At 43.5% G+C, this 25,274-nt stretch overlaps 2 protein-coding genes across 4 annotated transcripts in view; one reads left to right on the plus strand and one right to left on the minus strand.

The window, feature by feature from the left end:
- MKRN2 (makorin ring finger protein 2) overlaps positions 1-6,144 on the plus strand; it is a 28,833-nt gene extending 22,689 nt beyond the window's left edge. The window contains exons 7-8 of the mRNA XM_059940418.1: positions 4,555-4,699; positions 4,877-6,144. Coding sequence (XP_059796401.1) covers positions 4,555-4,699; positions 4,877-5,014 — 283 coding nt within the window. The 3' untranslated portion in view covers positions 5,015-6,144. The remainder of the gene's footprint in view (positions 1-4,554; positions 4,700-4,876) is intronic.
- RAF1 (Raf-1 proto-oncogene, serine/threonine kinase) overlaps positions 6,052-25,274 on the minus strand; it is a 72,285-nt gene continuing 53,062 nt past the window's right edge. For 2 of the 3 annotated variants that reach the window (XM_059940408.1, XM_059940409.1), the window contains 14 exons: positions 24,960-25,117; positions 23,155-23,253; positions 21,345-21,498; positions 20,693-20,752; positions 18,209-18,236; positions 17,971-18,098; positions 17,502-17,619; positions 11,578-11,662; positions 10,630-10,806; positions 9,380-9,426; positions 8,081-8,199; positions 7,573-7,704; positions 7,303-7,437; positions 6,052-7,075 (listed from right to left, as the gene is read on the minus strand). In XM_059940408.1, coding sequence (XP_059796391.1) covers positions 6,932-7,075; positions 7,303-7,437; positions 7,573-7,704; positions 8,081-8,199; positions 9,380-9,426; positions 10,630-10,806; positions 11,578-11,662; positions 17,502-17,619; positions 17,971-18,098; positions 18,209-18,236; positions 20,693-20,752; positions 21,345-21,498; positions 23,155-23,253; positions 24,960-25,117 — 1,584 coding nt within the window. In that variant the 3' untranslated portion in view covers positions 6,052-6,931. The remainder of the gene's footprint in view (positions 7,076-7,302; positions 7,438-7,572; positions 7,705-8,080; positions 8,200-9,379; positions 9,427-10,629; positions 10,807-11,577; positions 11,663-17,501; positions 17,620-17,970; positions 18,099-18,208; positions 18,237-20,692; positions 20,753-21,344; positions 21,499-23,154; positions 23,254-24,959; positions 25,118-25,274) is intronic. The other variant, XM_059940410.1, reaches the window with a different exon arrangement.

The raw sequence follows: 25,274 nt of genomic DNA on the forward strand, positions 1-25,274 counted from the left end.
TATGAGTTCTTTGTATATTTTGGATATTCACCCCTTACCAGATATGTGATTTGCAAATATTTTCTCCCATTCAGTAGGTTGTCTTTGCATTTTGTGATGGTTTCCTTTGTTCTGCAGAAGCTTTTTAGTTTCATGTGGTCCCTCTTGTTTATTTTTGCTTTTGTTGCCTTTGCTCTTGGTGTTAAATCCAAAAAATCATCTCCCAAGGCAGATGTCAGGGAGCTTGTTGCCTATGGTTTCATGTCTTACATTCAAGCCTTTAATCCATTTTGAGTTAATTTTTATGTGTGGTACAAGATTGTGGTCCAGTTTCATTCTTTTGCATGTGGCTGTCCAGTTTTCCCAGCACCATTTTTTGAAGAGACTGTCCTTTCCCCATTGCATATTCTTGGCTCCTTTGTTGTAAATTAATTGACCATATATGAACAGGTTTATTTATGGGCTTTCTATGGTGTTCCATTGATCTGTGTGTCTGGTTCAGTACCATACTGTTTTGATCACTATAGCTTTGTAACCTAATTTGAAATCAGGAAGTGCGGTGCCTCCAGCTTTGTTCTTCTTAGGATTGCTTTAGCTGTTCAGGACTTTGTGGGTCTGTACAAATTTTAGGATTGTTTTTTTCTATTTCTGTGAAAAATGCCATTGGAATCTTGGTAGAGATTGCTTGCTTTGGGTGGTATGGACATTTTAACAGAATTCTTCTAATCCATAAGCATGGAGTATCTTCCCATTTATGTGTCGTCTTTGATTTCATTCATCAGTGTCTTGTAGTTTTCAAGTGTATGACTCTTTCACCTCCTTGGTGTTTCTAGGTATTTTATTCTTTTTGATGCAATTGTAAATGGTACTGTTTTCTTAATTTCTCTTTCTGATGATACTTCATTGTTAGTATATGAAAAAACAACTGATTTTTGTATATTGATTTTGTATCCTGCAACTTTAATGTATGGGATGTAATATTTACATGCATTAGAACCTCACAAGGTAATAATTTTTGCCTTAAAACTTGTGTATTTTTTTAAGAGTAAAAAAGTTTATATTTACTCATATATAGTATTTCCAATGCTCTGTTATTTGGTATGTAATTCCTTCCAATTGATACAGTTGCCCTTCAGCCTCAAGAACTTCCTTTAACATTTTGCTGATCTGCTGGTGATGAGTTTGAAGGTTTTCTTTTTATCAGAAATAGCTCCCCCCCCCCCATTCTTGAAGGATATTTTCATTGAATTTATTGGTCTAATTGGTCTTATTCACATATTTGCCTCCTCTTTCAATGAGTAAAATTCTGAAATAATAGTTTGGGGTTTTCCCCCCCTCTTCTTTCAGCACTTTGCAAATGTCGTTCCACTGTATAATCTGGCCTCTGTAGTTTCTGATGAGAAGTCGTGTGTGATTCAGATTGTAATATGTCATTTTTCTGGGTCTTTATCCTGGTTTCAGCAGTTTGATATTTTGCCTAGGAGTGAGTTTTTTCGTATTTTACTGCTTGGTTTTCTCTGAATTTGATATTATTCACCAAATTTAGAGAAATTCTGGCCATTGTTTCATCACATTTTTTACTACCCTGTTTTTCTTCTGGGATTCTAATTACAGGTGATAGACTTTTTTATATTGTCCTATAAGTTTCAGGCTCTGTTCTTTTTTTTTTTTTCCAATCTTTTTTCCTCTCTGCTCATGTTCTTGAACACATGTATAGTAGCTGCTTTGAATCCTTGTTATCTTGAAGTTAGACTCTGTTGATTGTCCTTTAAGAATGGGTCACATTTTACTGATTCTTCATTGAGTTATTTTGGATTGTAACCTAGACACTGTAAATCTTACCTTGTAGAGACTCTGGATTCTGTTAGGTTCATTTATAAAATGTTAATGTTTTTGTTTTAATAGGCAGAGAAATTGTTTAGACTCAAACCCTTGGGCAGCAGGTCAAATCTCAGTTCAGTTTTTTTATCCTTAGCTGAGTTGCCTTGAGCCTGCTGCATTATTGATGTGTGGGTTAGGGGCTGGTCCGGGATTTGGGAGGAGTTAGTATGCAGTATTTGGATGGGTCCCTCTCAGGCCCTTTTCTTTGGGGGACTGTTTCCTTGCTTCCAATGGTTGATTTCCACCAACTCTTTTTGTTCTTCAGGCCGGAAAGACTTGATTTTTCCACTGGAGTTTAGCCACCCTGCGTAGATACTTGCCTGGAGCCTGCTCTAGGTTAAGTGCTATTTTTTCTTAAAAAGATAACTCAGTCTCTTGCCATTCCATTCTTCCAGGTGTCTAATCTCTTGAAGAATCCTACTTTTGTTCACTCTCCAGTGCGTTCAGGTCTTTTAATAGTGTCTGTATTTCTAGTTCATCTGCAGGAAGGGTACTAAAAGCGAAACTGTACATTATCTTTTTAAATAGTTCCTTTAAGTTGCATATTGATTACTAAAGGCTTGGTATCTTCTTGTTTTACCATTTTTACCTCCTGCGATGTTCTTGTGTGTCCACCAGAGGGCAGGAGTGGCAAGGCAGAGGGGTCCAGCCTGTAGAAAGGAGCTCTGCTGCAGTTGTCTGAAAAGTCACGTTATTGCTGCTTGGGTCTTCCTGGCCTTGCTTTCTGTTGATGACAGTGTTTTCATGCATTCCACAGACATTTACTGAGCTGCAGGCCAGGTTCCCTCAAGCTAAACACCAATGTGGGATATAGAGTAAAATTCAGTAAGAAATTTCATGGGAAATTACAAAAGGACAATTATGATACAGGTTATCTGGTGACAGATTCATCATGAGAGGCCCGAGCCAGATGTCACAATAAAGAAGGCACTGGGATCCACCTGGGAGTGTCAGGGAAAGCAGGATGGGAATGGGACCCTGAGCCCTGAAGCATGAGTAGTCCGTGTGTCGGGGTTGGGGGCTGGGATGGCAGATGGGATGACATGGATGCAGAATGGTGCAGATTTTGTGTTTGGGGAGCAGTGGGCGTGGTCCCTGGGGTTGAAAGAAGTGTGTCGAAGGATGTGGGACCTACAGGGACACAGGCACAAGTCTGAAGGGGCCTTGAGTGGTCTTGAAGAACAGGACGACAAGGGACAAACTGTTTGGGGAAGCTCCTCTGAGGTGTGTGAAGAGAGTAGAACCTGGTGGGAGGGAGGCCAGTTGAGACTGGACCATGGCAGGCAGGCAGGCAACAGAGGATGGTGCCCCGAACGCGTCAACGGTGTGGGAACCGAGAGGATGGTCGACTGGGGAGGTGTTTTGTAGGCAGAAGTAACAACTGGATGTGGGCGCTGAGAACAAAGATGGAGTCGGAGTGATCTGTAGGCTTATGTCCCTGGTAACCAGATAAAGCTTGGAGGGGGGGGGGGGATCATTTTGGGGTGGGGACCAGAGAATAATGTTTTGAACCTGACGAGTTTGTTAAAGCCAGTGTCCCATAGACCCTGTTAAGAACTCGCCACTTGAACGGTCATTTGAAGATCTGCTCAGAACCTTGGGGACAGTGGGCCATGGATGGCGTCTGGTCCACAGACCTCTGCTCGAATCCACTCCCCAGTCACCTGTGCTTGAGTCAGACCTGGTGGAAGTGGACAGCTGCTGGGGAGCTTTTCTTTGTGCTGCTCTGAGGCCTGCCTCAGGGGCTTTCACCACCCCATCTCTGCCGTCGTCCCCTTGTCTGAGAAAACAGGAAACACTGACGTCAAGAAGGTCCCTTCCTTGTCTGCCACCACCACGTACCCCATCCCCGCGGCAGGCTGCCCTTTCTGCTGGGATTTGGCTTCATTTCTGCACCTTCCCCACCCTTCTGGCTTCTCTTCCTCTGCAACGTGGGATCACTTATGATTACATAAGCCAAATTTCATTTCAGCAAGAAGGAATGGGAATTGTCTGTTCGGTTCTCTATTTGGTTCTAAGTTTCCTCAGGAGCAGGGGTCTGTAACATAGGGGTCTGTAGCTAGAAACTGAAGATGGGGGGAAAATCTTTTTAACTTTCTGATAACTGCATTTTGTAGACCTATATGTCTTCTTTTATGCATTTAAAAACATTGTTCCAAGAAGGGTTCTGTATAGAGTTACGAAGCCCTGCTCTGGAGGGTGGGGACCAAGGAAAATTGGAATGAGACCTGTAACTTTAGGCAGCTGCTAAAGCCTGCTGCTTTCCCTGTGACTCCTAAGTAAAGGCTTCCTGTGGTCACCTTGACATCACTGCTGGCCAGAGGAAGGGGAACTTTCCTGGGTGAAGCTCCTGTTGGGACTTTGAGCTGAGGCAAGTAGCCCAGCTTCAGAACCTTGGAGCCCAGACAGCTGGCCCAGAGGAATGGTCAGGCCTACCTGCCCCTGGAGGCCTCTGGAGCACTGCAGGCTCAAAACACAGTGGGGGCCCCGTGCACGTTAAATTCCACATGAGGCAGCATATCGTGGTGCAAGTACCGTCCAGCTTGGAAATCAGCATCCAGCCTTTCTGAGCCTCACTTTCAGCACCTCTGACCTGAGGCTGACCTGGCTCTGGTAGGGATGGAGGAAGACAGTGGTTCATCTGCACCCCAGATTTTCCCACTGTTCTTTTGATCTTTTCTTTCTGCTTTTCAGAAAAAAAGCTTGTAAATACTTTGAGCAAGGCAAAGGGACCTGCCCATTTGGAAGCAAATGCCTTTACCGCCATGCTTACCCTGATGGGCGGCTAGCAGAACCAGAGAAACCTCGGAAACAGCTCAGTTCTGAAGGCACCGTGAGGGTAAGGACTTCGCCATCTCGTCAGGAACACCCACCTGTAGGCATATCCCGGGACTGCTCCTGGCCCCTCCTTGTAGCTTTGGCAGAAGGGCGTTGTGGTAGGCAAACGAAATAGAAGCTACTTAGCTTTCACGTTGCCTTTAGCAATAACCAGGCACGTTTGCTGGCTGTCTTGCAGTTCTTTAATTCAGTGCGGCTCTGGGATTTCATTGAGAACCGAGAGAGCCAGCATGTCCACAACACTGAAGACGTCGACATGACAGAGCTTGGGGACCTCTTCATGCACCTCTCCGGAGTGGAGTCATCAGAACCCTGAAGAGTAGGTGGTCGCCCTGCGTCTTTGGCTCCACCAGCCGAGCCTTCCCCAAGCCAGGGTGTGCAGAGCTTCCTTCACGGCAGCCTGGGGTGGCGTGTCACTTGGATTTAACCTTGGTCTCATCCACTCCATTATTACAGCCATGGGAAGAGTGAGGATATAAAATAACCTTAACACATATATGGAATCGCTGCTTCTCTAGTTGCTATTTATCTTAGTTGCACCTCAAACTCCTCAGGGGGGCCAGCTGACCAGCCAGAGTTTTCATTGATTGATTCAGACCAGCCTGGCTCCCGTCCTCGAGGACCGTGCAGCTGCCCCTAAAAGCAGCAGATTCATTTATCTTACCAAAGGATTCCTGTGTGGTGAACCTCCCTAGTATACTGAAATAGTGTGGTCAACACTGGATTTGTATATTGCTTTTAAAAAACCACGCTGCACACCTTAGCACAAAACTTGACTTAGGGCTCTGCAGTGTCCCAAATCAGGGGAGAAGTCTTGCTGCAGGACGTTCAGCAGACAGGTATAAACCTTCTTACCTGGGGGTGGGGGCTCTTGAAGTAGCAGGAAGCAGAGATACGGCCCCTCTTTTACGGTTTATGTTAGGGTCACAGTCAGAGTAATCTTGCACACACGCCTCCAGGGGAAACTCTCACCTGCTGGCTTGTGCCCCGAGGGCTCAGCCCCGAGGGCTCATGTGTGTTTTTATCTGTAAAGAACAGTTTCTGGTCCTGAAGAGAATTGAGTACAAGTCTTCTGTCATCAGTAGTGATTTTAATTGAAGGAACATTAGAACTTAAGGAACTCCAAGCCTAAATTATTTTTATAGACAGCTGTAGACACCAAATGTTTTATTAAAGAAGAAAGTCTTACTCTTTACCTGATTTGGAGTAAGAAGGGTGACAAAGGCTGAATTCAATTCCCAGCAGAGGCTCTGGGCCCATTTCCTGTTTCTTGAGTTCTGCTCCCAAAGGCATGAACAAATGGAGTTCAAGCTGTGAGCTCAGGATTTAAAAGGAGGAAACAGCCATTAAACCTACATTTAATTTATTTTATTAAAATAACAAATTGAATAACTGTATTTTGTCAGGCGCAATAAAAACAAAATTAAACCCAAATTATCAAGAAAACCTGTGTTCCTGGCTTCCTTGCATATGATGATGTAGGGACCAGGCTGGCGGTGGGCGGGGGGGGGGGGGGGGCCCCGCCCCATAGGGGCAGCTCCTGGAAGACAAATTCAGCACAATGGAAGACTGCTCCCTGAGAGGGCGGAGACTGGGAGGGGCACGCCAAGCACCTCTTCTGGAAAACCATCCCAAAGCACTAGAGACCTTCAAGAAAAGGAAGTGTCCCCAAAGTCAAGTCCATATAGTACCAAAGCAGGCTCCTCCAGGCTGCCACGGTCTCGACAGTCCTGGGCTGTTTGGTGCATTATGTGCAAAAACTACCTGTTTGGTGCCACACCACGTATCTCTGAAGAGAAGTCCGTCCTTCCTTCTGTGGTAAGCGTTCCTCGTAGGAGCTGATTTCCAAAATCCACGTGTCCCCACGTCACGGCTGGTTTGCCTGCTACCTACATTTCCCCTCTGGGTGCTTTTTCTTGCCCTAAAAATACTCGTTTAGCCAACAGCTGGGGCCCCAGATCATGTACTGCCATCAGCAGCCACCGGTGCATCTGAAGGAGGCTCGGCTCATGAGCACAGGGGTTGCGGGTGAGCAGGACAAACCAACACTGTGAATGGCTTCCTCCTCCCAGGGCCAGAGGGGTAGAAAAGGCAACGTGAAGTTAAGGCCCTGTGAGTGGTCTAGAAGGTCCTTAGCAGCAGCTTCTCTGAAGACGAGCAATGTCCCCGCAGAAAGGTGATGCCTGCTGACTTCCCTTCCCACCTGGTGGCCTGAGTGCAGGTGCAGAGTCAGCTAGAAGACAGGCAATCTAGGGGATGTGGTCAGCGTGCAGGCATTGATGTCCTCGGTATGGGCCGCCCGGTGCAGGGATGGCTCAGAAGCGCTCCGGTTGATTTTCGGTAGAGAGTGTTGGAGCAGCTCAATGGAAGACAGGATCTGAAACGAGGCCATAAAATGGTCTCATGGCGGGAGGCGGGGCGTTCTGCAGCAGCAGCTTTCAATCTGGCCCAAAGACACAGGCCGTTCTCCCCACCCCACCTGCATCATCTTGTGGAGAACACAAGTCCCTCCCTATAGAACAAAAAGCAAGAAACTTCTCTCCTTGTTTGTATCACTAAGAACTCCTGCTTTAATCACTTCTAGCTCCTTGAGCCAAGTCTTACCTGGGGAAAAAGAGGCCTCTCTTCCTTAACTTTCTTCACACAGTCGGCTACCAGCCTCTTCATTGCTTTGGGGCAGTTCTTGTACAGCTTACTAAGGTCTGGGGAGGCGTACCCTCGGCCCACCATGAAGATGATCTAAGGGAAAGAAAGTAGTTGAGGGAACAGGTGGATGAACAACCGTGAAAGCAGCACCTTCCACCCTGTGCTGCTCAGACGGGCAGAGCCCAGGGGCTTCCACAGTGAGCGGGTCGTTGAGCGCCAGTGACGCACCTGATCGCGGTTGCTGATGTGGGAGTAGGGCAGCTCCCCTGTCATGAGCTCGTACAGCACGATGCCGTACGAGTAGACGTCGGACTGGAAGCTGAACGGGTTATTGTCCTGCATTCGAATCACCTCTGGGGCCTACGGGGACAAAGTGCGTTTGTCACCATCTGGGCCCCACAGACATGCAGGAGCCGGGCTGGGTATGAAAGTCCTCGCCTCAGCCCTGCTGTATGTAGCTCTTTCCCAAAGGGCTCCCACTCTCAGGCTCAAAGGAGCTCAGGAATCCTGTCTCTGAGATCCAGCACTCCCCATCACCTAACTCCCCGAGCTGTGCTTCAGCACTTCCTCGTCGCCAGCTTCCTCCAGGAAACCCAAATTTGCCCAGGGGCTGCCAACACTAAAGGTGTTACCGAGGTGGTCGGGGAAATGTAGAGAAATACTTGAAGTTTGCACACACATCTCCCATCACCCCTTCTGGCCCTGTACCCTGCTAGAGGGGGCCTAGCCGCCTCACCATCCACAAGATGGAGCCGCTGGGTTGTTCAACCTGCTGAGAACCACTCCAGCGCGACTTCACTGTTGCCAAACCAAAATCTCCAATTTTCACCGTCAGGCCTTCATGGAGAAATATATCTCAATGCTTGTTAAGGACTCTGGTTTTAAAAGAATGGTCAAGCTACTTTTGAAAAACTTCCCAAAGTTCTTACTAGCACCATCTCTCGGCCTCCCATCTGCCCCAGCCTTCGCTGCACTGGATTCGCTAGTGCTTTAGAACGCGGCTCCTTCCAGGAGGTGCTCTGGGTACCAGATTCTCTGGCTCCAGCCACAACAAGCCAGTTTGCCCCCCCGCTGCTGCTGCCTCCATTTACACACCTAGGAGCCGGGTGTCTGGCCTTGTGACATTCCCACATAACGTAGGTGCCTTACGCCCCAAGACTCTGAGCATGGCCTGCTGACTGCTTACATCCATTTCTGCCTGCATCCTGCCCTCTAATGGCTAATGGAAACACCCTGAGTCCTGAATGCTGTCTGCCTGAAGGCATTTCTCACAGGATAGGTACCACTTGGTGACTTCGAAATCAAAACCAAACACCTCAGTTCTGAGTAAAGAAGCCAGGCGGTTTAAGGCCGACTTGTGTGATCTGCTGATGCCCAGTAATTCATACCCTTAAAATCGGTGGTGTCTGCCTTCATGGTATAATATGTTGGTCCCCCAAAACCCACCACTAAAAGGTATCCTATGTCTCAGACCCATGCCCAAAATAGGCCACATCCCATCATGCGACCCAACACAACTGCTGTGCCTCGCACTGGCCAAGAAGCAAAGTGCGGCTGTAATGCCATACTCCTTTCAAAGAGAAAGGCTGGGGGAGGGAGGCAGACGTAAAATTGTTACATTTCACACCCTACAGCATGAAAAACACCTTTATTCATTCCCCTTCCGTAAAAGCACATTAAGTCTTGGAAAGGGTTGATTCCAACAGTAATCTCTAAGGAAACCATTTCTGTGCATTCAAGAAAGACAATTTTAAGTAGTAATTTTTAAAATCTTGCAACTTTTGGCTTGAAGCTACTGTCTAACCAGATATACAGTCCACAAACTAGAAAATAGCATAAAAGACAAAAGGCCCATTCCCCCAAGTTAAATTTAATAATAAATAGCATTTAAAAATTAGGCCGGTTTCAAGCATAACCCAAACAGGTATCTCAACTTCTATGGAACTCTTTCCAGAGTCACTTTTGCTGAGGTAAACTTTAAAAGTGTCCTAAATTTAGAACTGAGCAGTCAGATGAAACCACCACCAAAGGATACTGTTGGATTTCATGTCTCTGTGGATGATGTTCTTTGCATGCAAATAGCTGTGAAGGGAAAATAAGTCTATTAAAACCAGTTTGAGAGATATTGGTAGAAAGCAGCTTCAAAATACATCTAAGAAGTAAACCACTTGACGGCCTGACTCCTAGTTGAGAAGTCACGTTTGGGGATTGGCCCTGCACTGGTTCAGCCTGGTCCACGTCAGGAGTTACATCTGAAAGTGAGGCCACAGCGCAAACAGGGAAGGTCTTCTTTAAGCATCAGTTTTATTCAAAAAGTAATTCCAACAACCCAAATATCCATCAACTGATGAACAAATAAAACGCTGTATACAATGGGATATTCTTCAGCCACAGAAAGGAATGGAGTACTGACACACACTACAACATGGATGAATCTCTCAAAAACACGCCAAGTGAAAGAAGCCAGACACAAAAGACTTCATCTAGTATCTTGAAAATCTTCTAAAATTAGACAGTGGTGATGGCTTACACCTCCGTGAATATACTAAAAAAACTGAATTGTACACTTTAAAGGGGTGAATTTTATAAGTGAATTTCATCTCTAAAAAATAACTAGTCATTTCTGAAAATGTATACAATGCAAATTCCATATGAATTTTAAAAGTACAACATGAGATTTTATAAACCACTTGTAAGCACAGCTTTAGTTAAGTTCCTAGTCGTCAGGGGGTATGAGGAGTTCCCCCTGTTCCACATTAGGGGTACTTCAAAGGAAAAGTTTGAGAAGCACTGCCCTGGCTTAGCCAAGACTGAAACGCATACGCACACCCCTTTCACAGAGAAATGTGTCAAGCACAAAGACCCAAAACGATAGTATTTAATGGAGGTGCTATGGATCACCTTAATTTAAGCATTCTCCAAAAGGAAAAAGTACACAGAACGTGACATCTGATCAAACCCTTACGTGGAATAAGCACACTTGATGCGCTACACCTCAGACACGATGCCCACCAGAAGGTGGCAACCCGCACTGTGCTGGGTGTCTGGCTGAATTTTGAGGGCAGTTGCTGTAACCTGAATCTGAGCCCTAAGGGGGTAGCCTCAGTTTGGGCAATAAACCTGAATTTCTCGTTCCTTTGGCCCAGCACACAGGTTCATTTCCAGCTGTGCAAAAATATCACAGAAGTCACTTAACAGGCTTGGCTTTTCCTAATCTTGGTTCTGATTTAGGGACAAGTTGATCCTTGGACCCCAGATTTTCTACTCGTCAGGCCATTCACTCACTCCATTCCCTGAGCCGTCTGCCGGGCAATGTCAATCAACTGGAACATCTGGAACTTGGTCTCCTGGACGTGCAGGTGTTTATAGAGGCTGCTGCCCTCGCACCACTGGGTCACAATTGCCAGGTTGTCCTTCGTCATGTACCCCATGAAGAGCAGGATGTTCACGTGCCGGGTTTTGCTGGAGAGGGGAGGAGAGAAGAAAAGGCTCTGCACCTGCCGCTGCTGCAGGACAGGGAGATCTCGTCTGCTTTCCCACGGTCTCTGACCAGACCCTGCGTGCTGCTGACGCCACCCATGCTTACAGTCCAGGCGCTGGCAAAGCCAGCACAGTGGACTGCTGACGATCCAGCTGGTGCTGTGAGCTGACAAAGGGGCTGCCGTCACTGCCCTCAGTGCTGGCCTGGATCGAACAGAGGACGTTCTCTTCCATCAGCACGTATTCACCAATCTCCCCACAGGGGTCACAAGGACCCCTCATCTGTGGAATCCATCCTTATTCAGTTTATTCCTACAAGTCTCAACAGTGACTCAAAGACTTAAAAGCTGACGGTTTTGAAGTCCAAATTAAGGCATAAAGAGTTCTTGGAAATAAAGGTGAAAATAGAACCCATCTCTCCCTACGTCAAAACAAAACCCAGAGATAGAACCTGGGCTGTTCTATCAACGTAGTGAGCCCAGAGACCTGAGGCAGTGGAAGGGGGTATGCTCATCAAAGGGGGCTCTTCTAAAGGCTTAACAAGCGCATAAGCTGGAAGAAACCCTCCGCTCCTTTTCACTCATGAGGGAGTTGTTTCAACCACAGGACTCCACAGTGGACACTCACCACCGGTCCCAGCCATCAGCCCTCAGAGACAGGTCACGTCATGCAGCCTGCTTCCTCTGCAGTGCTTGTACCAGCATCCACGCCCCGCCCCTGCCACACCAAGGGACAGGCCAGCTTTCTACTCACCGAAGGACAGCCACTTCATTCCTAAAGGCCTGGAGCTGCTCCGGTGTGGGATCAACAACCTTTAGAATCTTTACTGCAACGTCTCCTGCAAATTAGTTTACAGTCAGTGCAGCTGAATGATCTTACTTTGTTATTTTTCATGTACACTAGTTCTGAGGAAGATATAATTAATCACTTATTCAAAAATCATATACCTACACAGACGGAACAAATACTATGCAAATTTCTGAATTATCAAGTAGCCTAAAAAATTAGATTATACTACTATCCTTAAAATACCGCCCCCCAGGCCTTGAACCAGCTTGGTTTAAACTACTCCTGTCAAGCCTGGCATCCCCAGCGGTGAGGTCCTGTGTGACAGGTCACGACCTGGGCCTGTGAGGATGACATCAGCAGGTGGATATGAATGGCCCAGCAAATACTGAGTCTTCGGGGCCAGGAGGATGGGGCCCGGAAGCAGGCCAGTTAGTAAGCAGTTGATGCTAACTAAACTCAGCAGCCACATTTCACAAGGGAGAAGCTCCCTTGTACAAATTCAAAGACATATATTGAAATTAAGCCTTTCGGCTTTCAATGCCATTAGAAAGTAATCCTAATGATTAATACTGGTTGCTTACTATACCCTGGCACTGTCTGTTCTCACAGGTATTACCTCTTTTAATCCTCGTAGCTGCTCTATGACGTTAATACTGTTGTCCTCATCTTACAAGCAACAAACTGAAGTTTAGTTACTTGGCCAAAGTCATATAGCCAAAAGAAAAGTGCTGGAGCCAGGATCAGAACCCTAGTCTGATTCCAATAGCTGTACTTCTAACTAAAATACTGACTACTAACTGACTGTCAATCACTGTGAGTAAAACCAGCCTCTTCATATAACTTCAGAAACATCCAGAGATCAATTCTACTTTCTAGGTGCTACCGATTTAGAAGCCATTTTAGAAGTGTTATGTCATACTTATAATAGTTGTAATGATAATAAATTACCTGAAGCCCTATTAGGACCTCAGCTTTTCATGACAAGTAACTTTACTAAATACAATGATCAAACAAAGTAGGAGTTAAGTTCAGTGGCACTTGGAGGTGACTTAGTTCCTCCACAACTGAGCATGTGCCCTTGGCAGCACCCCCTGCAGCCTGCTGGAGCACTCATTCCACTTTTGGGGAGCACCAAATGGTACAGAGATGGTTCTTATGATAGGTCCCTAACTGTTGCCCCGTGATCTCTGTTTGCATCATCTAAAGCTAAAATCCCCACTTAGCGGCAGCTTCCAAATTGGTTCTTATCCAGTTCACTGGTGCATGAACTTACTGAGGGCCCAGGGCTGCCTGGAAGGTGCTGCTGACGTTGGATGGCAGAGCTGCATGCTGTATTCAGGGCTGCCTTATATCTAGGAAGATGGAGCTGGTCAACTATGCAGCCCCAACCTCAAGTTCCTTATGACTGAGTAGAGGGACAAGAGTCTTTTGCATAAGTGCCCATTCTGGAGCAGTCTGAGCCAAGACAGGATTGGGGCGAGGGATGACAGAGGAGGGGAGTAAGTATCTTGGCAAAGATATAGAAAAGTTTTCTGAAGGAAATGGGATATAAGCCAAAGGAAGGGGCTGTTCTAGACTTGGTACACCAGGAACAAAGGTGAGGTAAGGGGGATGAGAGAAACGGCAAGTTGTGTTTGGGAAACTCTAACATAGCATGTGATCTGACACCTGTAGGACACGAGGGAGGCCAGGGAGGAGGAACGCAGGTGCAACGCAGGCACGTGGGTGACAGTAGGGATAAAAAGGAGATGGAGGCAAGAAACCCTGTGAAGGTGAACTGACTCAATGTGGCAGTCAACTGAGAGGAAGGGCCAGGAGACGGCCAGGCAATAGATGGGGGTTTAAAGGGACAGGCTGGAGATAGGGATGCAGAAGAAAGACTTGGGGAGATGCTGGATGGTCCCTCAGAAGGGGTTGGTTTCTAGTTCATGAGCCTAGTTTTGCAAGCCCTTCCCTTTCTCACAGCTTTTCTCTGGGCATGCTCCAGTCGTCGCTGAACTCACCCTCAGCGTCACCCATTTTGGACCTGATCAGTAATGCAACCTCAGACCTCAGATGATCCACCAGCAGCCAAAGCCTGTTCACAGTGACTCGCTCTGACCTGCTGTCAGCTGAACGTCTTCCACCTCTAGCCTCTACTTTCTGGACTCCTGAACAAGACTTACTCCTGTTAAAAGTTCATCTTTTCTTTCTTCTATCATCATAGACACTTCATATCCTCCCATCTTTCTAAATCCAAATCCTGTTATCCAAATCTGCATGACACCGCTGTGTAAGTCATCCACAATACCTGAGTCATGCAAGTCACTGATGGGAAGACTGAACAGGGTCAAACTAAAAACAGAGCCCACAGCACCGTAGGGATCCAGAGGCCAGGCAGCTCACGGTTAACAGTTATGGTAACAGATTATGCGCACTTTCTTACTGAAACCCAGAGACCATACTCTGCGTTACAGCACACCCTCATTTGTACGTGTACCCTCCAAGGACTGCCATACCAGCGATTCAGTCTGCTAGGAACAATGGGCAAACACCATAGGAAAACCAATTTCAACTCCTATACAGAACGGTTTTCCACTGGTAGGAAATGCCCAGAGCTAGAATGACTTTTCAGGTAACTCATGAGCTCCCTATCACTCTGGTTTTCAGGCCAAGGCTGGCCAAACCTCCTAAAGATCTTGCACAATCTGAGACCCCCATTTCACCCAAATGATATCCAAAGTCTTTACGGTACCCTATAACCCACACCCCAGACCTCACACCCCAGACCTCACTTCTATGAGCCTCTCCCTCACTCATCCTACTAAAGCCATTCAGACCTCCTTGAGTTCCTCGGACAGGCCAGGTGAGTGGCCCATTTTGCATCTGCTGTTGCTGCTTCCCAAATGCCACTTCCTCAGCAGATTCCTCCCTAACCAGTCTACTAAAACCTATGAACCAGGCCTGCCGCTCTATACCTGCTTTCCTCCATTTTTCTCCTTAGCACTTAGGACACACTATCTAATTTGCTTTTCTTGGTTATTATCCCCACCAGAATATCAACTCCATAAGAGAAAGAATTTTTATCTGTTTTGCTCAGGGCTTCATTCCTAGCCCCTAGAAAAATGCTCGGTATTAGAAGAATGCTCAGGAAACACTGGCTGAAGAAATGAGTGAATTCTAAGATGCAACTGTCAGCAAGGCAAGTTATGAATTGAAAAGCTGTCTGTCTGAAGCTCTGGAGCTGGAAGTGGGCACAGCCTCTAGCAGGGAACACCGGGGACTTAGTTGCTCAGCAGTCCTCGGGGCCAAGCACGTCATGACCAAGTCCACCTCTCCAGCATTCCGTGCAATAGGCATTCAGTAACACTGCTTAATAACTACATGAAGTACTCAAACCAGAACTTCTTACTTTCCCTTCATAGTAAAGTCAGAGGCAAATGTAGTACAAGCAAGTTAAGATACATGGCTATTGGTTATCATGTTTTTAATAAGATATTACGTTAATATTATTCATCTACCATTGAAGAAGAGCAAGCTACTATCACTGCTGAATTTCAAATGTTTTTACCTTTTTAAACACCAATTAATTTCCCTGCTTTAATCATCTGAGATTGTCTAAAACTTATTATACACACCCCTGCTTTCCAGAACAGAAACAGAATGAACACCATTCCTCCACTTCTTATTGACTCAGTCAAAATGACAAACCTCAGCCTTAGGCTGGGCTGGGGATCCCTATACATGGTTATACCAGGCTGCTGACTTCACACTGTGGCCCAAGAGTGTTCTCAGGTTGGGGGATCTGCTCTTGAGGGGGTTGCTGCCTTCTTCTCATGCTGTAAGTGACCTCGCTGCTAACAGTCTGACAGCTTCAACTGCTATCTTCATCTCTTTTAATATGTCGTCTGTAATTAGCAGAGGCTGCCAAATCAGACCCCAAATTCATGCTCAAAAGGAGACTCTGCACTTGGGCCCAAAGGGTCTCTTCTGTACATAAAGTGCGCTTAGTTCACGGATCTGAGGCCTCCACTTTGGCTGCTTTAAGACCTTTTCTGTTCACAGCCGACGGGCAGAATCGGGGCGGCGGCGGGGCGGGGGGGGGGGGGGGGGGGGAATCACCAAAACGGCTGTAATTTTTAAGAAATTGAATAAAATATTCTATTATATATAGGAATCAGAAAAGCAACAGGGGAAAAAAAAAGGAAGCAAATATAGCACAAAATACTCAATCTAGAAATTACGCTTTCCTTGACCCTCTCATTTTCCTCTTCGTTCACAGACCATGGCTTGCTTTCTGAGGGGCTAAAAGTCCACTGCTCCTCGCTCCTCCGACTTTTGACACTCTTAACTTAGAAAAAGTAGAATCTTAAAGCATTAGATGTTATCTACATTCTAACAGTTGTCTTTGTGGAAGTAACACTATAGCAAATACATCTCCTTACCATAATCTAAAAGTTCGAGATTGAGAGAAAACACAAGCTCAAGGCAGTACTGTGGCAAATCTAATGCTCTGCAAAACTATGAACCCCCAAATAAAAGTGCTCAATCAGAGGAGGCTTAAATTTGGGCCCAACTTAAACTGCACGTATTGGCTTTTAGCTGAGGCTTCAAAACGGATAAAAATGATAAAATGCTCCTAATGGAAGCATTAAAAGCAGTGTTTTCTGCTCCACTTCCTGCAATTACTTACAGCCTTCTTGTCTCAGATACAAGCACTCAATCTCACAAAATTGTGTTTTTCTTTTCTAAGGGATCACCAAGACATTTATGACATCTATTTAGAAAATATTCTGCAACAGCATAATTTCTCAGTGACCCAGGAGGCAGGCCAGTAGTATATTAGACACAATTTTTGAAAGAAAAGGAGTCACCCTACGTGTATCTACAAATGTTCAGTCCTTTGCCAGTTCCTGCAAAGAACGAGAAATTTGTCAGATGATTAGTTATAAGTGGAAAACCCAGTGTTCCTCAGTTTTTAGCAACTTGAATTTTAATGCTCTAATGTATTTTACGCTCATAACTTTGTCCATTTATGTATAAAGATAAATATGGTGGCGTCCAAAGTAGAAACACAGGCATCTAGGCACTTTAGGTTTTGTGTGTGGTTTTGTTGTTGTTGTTTGCTTTATTAAAATCTGAATTTAGAAGAGATGTCTTTTGGGGAACATGTAGCATTTTCAAGAAAATACTCTATTTTCTGGCTGACATCCTAAAGCCAGAGGCATTAAAAACCTGACAGAAATGTTAAGTATGTTGACAAAATACAGAAGCTTTGGCCACAGACCTTAAATTAGAAAGTTTCTTCCAAGTGACAAAGTGTTTCCATTAAAATAAGAATGTCAACTCCCCACAGATTCAAGAATTAAGTCTGTGCATTCCTGTTTGATAGAGATTCCCACAACCAATCCCAGGGCAGAGCAAAGAAAATCTGTTTTAGGAGGCTCCTGGCTTTCCTGTGCCCAACTGTTTGACCATGGGTATGTTAGTTCCCCCTCTTGGGGACCTTGGTTTTCTGGCATGTAAAATCTCTAAGGTCTTTTCCAGTTTTAAGTTTCCAGAATCCATGCCCCTCCTAATAGCAACAGCCTCTTAAACACATTTAAGGAGCTTCAAAGCATGTTCCTCCCAGGCGCACACTGTATTTAATCAGTTTATAAGAGACTGTGACATTTCACTATGGTGCTCAACTCTTCACCAATTTCTCATTATCCTGAAAACTTTCATACCAATTATAGCATTGCTGAGTCTTAGAAAGAACAGTATGAAATGTCACTGAGATACCGTTAAGTTCAATCTTCACATGCAATCAAGTACCCTTGGAGAGTGCTGCTGTGAGCCTGCCTGGCCCTCTCTGGACTGAAACGTGACTTCACCCTGGTAGTAAAGGGAGGGGGCCCCAAACTTACCATGCCACTTGCCCTTATAAACAGTTCCAAAGGAGCCTGACCCAATCCGAGTGGAGAGCATCACTTCACTGGCTTCTATTTCCCAGTAATAGCTTGAATCTCTCTGTCCACGAGGCCTCTAAAACAAGCAGAGATCACTGATATACTCTGTGGACTGTTAAAAGACTGTTTAACAAGGGTGTCAAAGAAAAGATCAACCCAACTCCATCCATTCCCATATCTTTTAAAGATAGACATATTCACTATAATTCCAGTTTTTGTCTTTTGAGAAAATACCGTTTTAGTTGTGCCCCGCCTTGCAACAAAGCAGCAAGTTTTCCAATGTAAGCATGCCAAAAATGGCATTGACATTTATAATGTATTCATTTAATTAGAGTCCCCCAACCCTAAAATTAAAGGCATTCTCATTTCTGACTAAGCTTTTCTTACTGAACCCTAACATGCAGGAGGTACTGTTGACCATACTCACAATTTTGTTTTTCTCCTGGGTGCTGGATCCCGGTGCCCGCTCTCTCTGTGCCGGCACAGGGGTTTTGGGCTGTGACCAGCCTGTTGGGCTCAGATTGTTGGGACTGCTGGACAAGGCTGAAGGTGAGGCTTAATAATAGACAAGACAAACAGAATTCACACATGGCTAAGCCAACAGAAGATGCACAGCATAAAGAGAAAAAGCCCATGACTATTTGCTAAATGACTTAGACAAGTACCTGATTCACTGTGACTTCGAATTGCATCCTGAAACAGAAAAGGAAAGCTGGTCAATTTCTGCACTAGAAAAGATGTTCTCTGGGGGAGGGAAAGGGAGAAGGATTTACAGGAGCAAAGTGGATTATAAAATCTCTAAAACACAAAAGGTCTAATTACATACTCTTACTTTTCTTTGATTAAATTCATCAAATGTCTGTGGCCAATATCTCCAAGATTGTTATCATCAAATATTAGGAGGACTGATGCTAATTTCTCATACACAATAAAGCAGCATTCTTTTTTCTCTGAAGAAAGCAATGCACACTGCAGACTGATACTCTTTAAAGGAAGGCTGGCAAAGTTACTATCAAGCTGAGCTCCTTCCAGTGGTTGGGGATCTTGCTCCACTGAAGCTCAAAAAAATAATAATAAAATATTTTTAATGAGGGGTTCAGTGGCAAGTTCACTGTTACCCCTCTAGGAGTTGGATTTGCTATGGGTAAGCACCACGACTACATATTTTATCCAAACCTAATATCATAGAAAGCTGGAAGGACCATAAATCCCCTAATCTAAAACCTACATTTTACATATAAGAAAACACATGTGAACAGATAAAGGAACATGGCGAGTGTCACACAACCAGTAGGTGGCAGAAAAAGAACTAAAAATCACCACCCACGGATCTCAGCCATGAGCTCATTCATCACAAAATGCTCCTCAGATCTTATGGGTAAGCTCTGAAACTAGTTACATTCTACTCAGGTAAGAGGTCAAAGGCTACCTTTAGAATTTATTAAACTGTTTAGTTGGAACAGTTTAAATCACAGGGCGCTCCATGAGACCTAAATCCTCATTTTTATAAATCCTCACTTGGAATATATAAATAACAATAATAGAAAAATACTTGGTCCCCATATCCTCAAAAAGGATTATTTCTCTTGGAAGTCTTACTCTGTTTTCTTTGTGTAACCACAGTAAAGACAGGATCCTTTTTTTCACACAACTGTTACCAGAATGCTCACACGCTATGACATCTTTACAAGAGATAAGAAGAATCACAGGCCAAGCTGCCCCTCCCCCACTTTCACAGCCCCACCCAAACATCTTCAGAATTTGCCAATAAAGCCTGGTTCTGGGGTTCTCAAACCTGGCCAGTCTTCAGAATCACCAGGAGAGGTGTTTAAGAATACAGATTCCCAAGCCCCTCCACCCCACTAGGACTGATTTAAGTATGTCTGGGAGGGAAGGCGGGAAACCTAGGAACCTGCATGCTTTTAAGTATGACAGGATGACTGCCAGGTAGACAAAACTTTCTCCAAAAATAACTTGAATTTCAGTAGAATATTTAGCAGCTGTAGCTTTATTATTCAACTAATCTATTCTTTGTTTTTAGTCAAAGCGTGGCACAATGTATTTTTACTGACCAGAATTACATTCCCATGCACTAGGATTTTTTCTTAATGTCGTCATAATTTTCTTCCCCGTATCCACTTACATACCTCATACTTAATTCTGTGCTAGTTTCTACAGCTGGACTGATTTATCATCATCTCAAAATCTAAATATTAGTTAAAGAGAACTAAGATGGTTTAAACAAAGCAAGAAAGTGTACTTTTAAAATGCTGAATCATATGTAATTTTTACAAAACAGGAATCAAAATTTGGTCTGCTTCTAAAGTACAGAGAGGATTAAGCACCACAAATGTGCTAGTTATTCTATAATAAAACTTCAAGAATTTTCACTTTTCATGTTCCCTCTAAGTATTAGAGTGTTTATACAGGACTAAATCATATATCAGAAGAAAAGTAACTGGTATATTACTGTATTATTATCAGGGCTAGTGACAATACAATAGAAACAATAAAACTCATAGCGTGCATATACATGACCCCCTCACAATAATCTTGTGATAACCAAAGTGCCCCCAAATGACCAGTTTAGGCCCCACATTCGAAAGCCAACTCTTTTGTTGAGTCCCTCCCACGTCTCACTGGTAGGACAAGTATGTCGAAAATGATGTGAGGTCTGAGTGAGGTACGTAAGCTGTGCGTGAGGTAGTGGGTGGCCCTGAGGTTTTTCAAGGAACAATTCATGATGTAGATAGAGCACAGCTGTCTTTGATAAAAGCTTATCAAAGGATTTTCAGGGCATACCAACCAAACTGACACATTTTGTTTCTAAACAAAATAGAATCGTGATGCTGTTGAGTAACAGCTAAACAAATCTAGCATTCGTCTTTAGTTGAAAATGATTAAAAAAAAAATTTTTTTAATACCCTTGGCCTCAAAATCTCATTGGAGAAACTGATTTCACCTATCAGCAATACTACATACAGTTATTTTTTTACTCCCAAATATGCTATTGCCAAAAAAGAAAACATGAGACCAAGTCTGACAAGAAACATAAAATTTAGTGATTGTTTCATTTTTGATAGGCTACTGACAGTCTTAGCAATCCTGCTACTTTACAAGAAAGCAAAGGCATGAAGAAGAATACCTACTCTTCCCCTCAAACAAAATCGTCTGGACCACGCCCTGGGAGAAGGATTCAGGCTGTTATTCTAGTCCAAAGCAATGAGAAATAAGAAGAATAAAGAACAAAGGAAGTATTTTAAGTGTATTCAGTTGTTAATAAAGATGAACTAGAAAGCAAACCAAACAGAACATACAATAAAGCCAAGAAAAGAAAAAGCAGTTTGAAAACACTAGCTTTGCGCATTTATATCTCCCTAAATACCTGCTTATTAAAATCCTGTGACTCCACCCTTTTATTTCTAAATAAAATCACTTAAAGTCTTTCAGAGAGTTTGTAGTCCTCTATCACTATTATTTTCTTTCCCACATGAAAAAGAAACTACTCTTTATGTATCTTATTCACTAGCTCACTGAAATCCTATTCAAATTTAACATGGAAAGAATCAGTTCAAATGTTAACATTTCTTCAGGAAATTTCAGTTCTCCACTTGAATGATATACCAACCAGATTAATTAAGCTAGTCTCAAGATGTAGTGAATAAGAAATCAAAAAGTCCAGAGACCTGACAAAGTGCTGCAACATTCCTTATCAGGTTTGAAACCCAAAACTCTCTGACACAACCGTCAACCCCAGCCGAGTAACTGACACTCTTCACCACCCGCAAAGGACCCTATTACCTCAATCATCCTGCTGTCCACGGGCAAGGTGGTGCTGACCATGTGGACATTAGGTGTGGACGTCGACCTCTGCCTCTGGGAGAGGGAACCTTCAGAGGAGGGGCTGGAGGTGTTGAATGTGAAAGCGTGGGGTGTGGAGTATCTGTGCTGGGAACTAGGTGAGAAGGAGAAAGAAAATTCCATGGTTGACACTCAGGCCTCTGTATTGGTAAAGTCTTTCAACTACCTATTTCATTAAGATACTTGGGGGCAAACCCTACTTATACTACAAACTTTGACAAAAATGTTCCTTTCTTTCAATATGCACCATTTAAAATGTTTCTTGTTTAGATGCCTTTGCATGCAAATTTTTAAAAAGTAAATAATATATGTGCTCTGAAGTCATGTGAAAAGAAATGATACGTTATAAGTTTTCTTCTATTTAATAAATCACCTCTACAGGATACTCCGAATTTTTAGACCATCTCTGGGAAAGAACAGATTAGCATTTGTCAACCAATACTACCCCCTACAAAAGCTAGTTGGAACTTGCCCAGGTTAATTTAGAGACTAAATTAGAAAACTTTAAGGAAGATTTTTTAATAGACGGTTAGATCTGCCAAGCATAGCTGCAAACAGGCCAGCATTTTATCCACTGTGCATTCTCTCCCCCCATAAACAGCTCACAAAATCAATTAATGTGAATTCAGTTTTTAGGTTTCAATACCTAACTGAAATTTATCACTGGCTTCTTTTACCCAACGCCACTCTCCCACCAACCAATCTGGGAACACGCATTAAGTTTAACATTCTCATTATTTGCTCCAAAGATTACTCGGAGTTTTGTTTAGATTCAAGTAGCACCATGTGTAGATTCAAGAGATAAAAGACTTTTTTTCTAAGAGAAATTGCTCTATTGCAATTGCCTTTCCAGGCAATTCAACATTAATGCCTTCAGAGGCCTGGTTTCTTCTACCTAAATCTTCAGAAGCAAGTACAGTTTTTCGGTCAGGTTTGCTTTTCAAATTATCAAGAAAAATAAAAATCATATACAAATATATACAGATATCACTTCAGTACAAATTCCTTGTTCTGAGATATACTGCCTTTAACAATTTCCATGACAGTCTTACAAAGGCCAGTAAATATTATATGATTATATATAAATTAAAGTCAGATATTTTGGACAAAGATGTAGATTTATTTTAGGTTCCAAATTCACGTGTAACAGTAAGGCATGTGGACTCGACAAAACTCTGATTTTAAAGCCAGAAAACAGAGTAAAGACAAATTATGTGCAAACTCACAGGCACATTAAAACAGATATTTATATTAAAAATCTAATTAGATTCTTTTCAAGATAGCAGTTTATTCAATATTGGGTTGGCCAAAAAGTTCGTTCAGATTTTGCCATAAGATGTTATGGGAAAACCCGAACGAACTTTTTGGCCAATCCAATACCATGGTTTCAGCAATGCAAGGCCATAATAAGCATTTCAAAGTTGAGGGTTTTATTTTTACCGAATCAGTGTATATCGTTTTGGGACGCTTTCCCTGAGGCTCACTGCATACTGAGGAAGGCAAAATCTCAAACTCTTTAAAATGTAATGAGATACAAGGGACATGCTAGGATAATAGAATAAATTGTAGTCAGAGTCACTTTACAGAATTTAAGAACTAGAGGACCACAGAGAAAAAGTTCTACGTTTTGCTCTAACGCCAATACTGAGTTCCACAGAAGCAGCAAAGGGTTTACACAGAGAGAGGAGGGAACGCAAGGGAACTCTTAATACAACTTTCCAAAAGAAAAGCAGTAGGTAAAAAAAAATACCTAACAGGCATCCGGGAAACAGACTCTCGCATCCGACGCATTGTCAAAAAAGGCAGTACTGGGACCCCACTATCACCAACAATGGAATTTGGGAACAGCCTAAATGAAATCAGAAGAAGACTGGTTTATAGACTTGCAGTAGTAATTTCACAGTCAGCCTGCCTGGCCTTGCAAACTCACAGCTACTCAAACTCAACTTTTCCTAGTCACATTTTCCTGGACCATTTCCGGCTACCCAGGGTAAGGGGCTACCCAAGTGACTGGGTTTGAATGACTACAGAATGTGAACAATCTTGACCGGCCAATGAGCACAGAGTCTCTAGTGTGCATTTCTAGGAAATACTGGCCCAATGTCCAGCCATATCAAAATAATGTGTTTTTTTTAAGCTAGAGTAGGGCATTTTATAACCTAAATCACGTAGAGCTTTTCAGAAACATTCTGTCTTGGAAACGCACAAATGAAAAGACAGAAATATGAAGGATAGATCACCTTCAGCACCAAAAGTCATAAATAAGAGGAAAAGTGATATTAACATTAACTGGGCATCTTCCCTCCATGAGATGAGCACTTGGTGCCCGGTAAGTTCACATGTTATCTCAGTTAAGCCTCAAAAGAACACTGCAACCATGGTAATACCCCCGTTTTTCAGATGAGTGAGCTAAGGCTCAGAGGGGATTACAGATAGTTAATGACAACACTGAGATTTTGACCAATGTCTGCTGGACTCCAAAGTCTGTGCTGTTTATGCTACCCAAGCTCTCTTTGCAAAAGCAACATGTGACTACCACGAAAGCAAAAAAGATGTTCCCATGGTAGTTTAATGATAACACTCCCTTAGTTTTTCTAGTACCTTCAAAAAAGGATAAAAGTTCATCTTTGACTTTTCATATCCCTGTTAATAGTTTTTAAGAGGTTCTCTGGAATATGTAACTTTTAATTTAAACCTTACTAAAGAAACCAGTTTGTGTATATGGAATATATTTTAGTAACTGGTTTGTCTTCTGAGGGATATATGTGTTTTGTTTTTTTTTAAATGCTCATTCTATGTTTATTTATTTATTTTATTTATGGCTGTGTTGGGTCTTCGTTTCTGTGCGAGGGCTTTCTCTAGTTGCGGCAAGCGGGGGCCACTCTTCACCGCAGTGAGCGGGCCTCTCACCATCGCGGCCTCTCCTGTTGCGGAGCACAGGCTCCAGAGGCGCAGGCTCAGTAATCGTGGCTCACGGGCCCAGTCGCTCCGCGGCACGTGGGATCTTCCCAGACCAGGGCTCGAACCCATGTCCCCTGCATTGGCAGCGCAGATTCTCAACCACTGCGCCACCAGGGAAGCCCAATACATGTGTTTTTTAAGGTTTACTGTAATATCATTTTAAGACTAATGTTTTCCCTAGTTTGAGGTGAAGAAAACAGCACCAACCACACTTTCTGCTCCTTCTCGATGTCAGAGGTCTGTTCAGTGTTATTTAAAAGTAGACAGAGTAGTGTCTACTAGCAACCTAGTAAAAAAAAAAATCTGGGGGGGTTTTCATATCCCTCTGCTCTTTGCCTTACTGAAGCACAGTATATCAATCTCTATTTGACAGGTAATACTCCTACCAGCTCGTTTTAGAGTGTTATATACCACATTAAAACTTGCTAGTTTCAGAACTGTCATGTTTCTAAAGTAGATTGTTTCCAGATGATGATAATTCATTTAATAAGTCTAAAACCCAGACTTGTCAGTCATATATACAGTATGCATCCTCAAAAGAGGTTTATATCTCCCTGCCCCCTTATATTCTTTGAAAAAAGAACAATGCCTCACAAGAGTTGTCTGATATTACTCCAGTCCACACACATAGTAGGTACTTTGGTGCTACAATGCTCGTGAAACTTGTAGCCACAAGTCTGACATCTAAACCCATTTAGCAGGAACTTCTGACAGATGTCACAGAAGGCAAGCTTCAGGAAGGTCTTCCGAGCCTGGAACAAGAACACAGGTGTAAATTATACTGAATAAAAAACAAAATAATTTCCTTCTTGACCCCCAAGAGGTTTTATCAGAACGAAGAATCATACTTCCAACATTTGTAAAATTCATACACAGAAATTGAAGTACATCTGTGATCTAATGACACCT

The sequence above is a fragment of the Balaenoptera ricei genome, chromosome 11 (genome assembly GCF_028023285.1).
Source record: "Balaenoptera ricei isolate mBalRic1 chromosome 11, mBalRic1.hap2, whole genome shotgun sequence".
Lineage (NCBI taxonomy): Eukaryota > Metazoa > Chordata > Mammalia > Artiodactyla > Balaenopteridae > Balaenoptera > Balaenoptera ricei.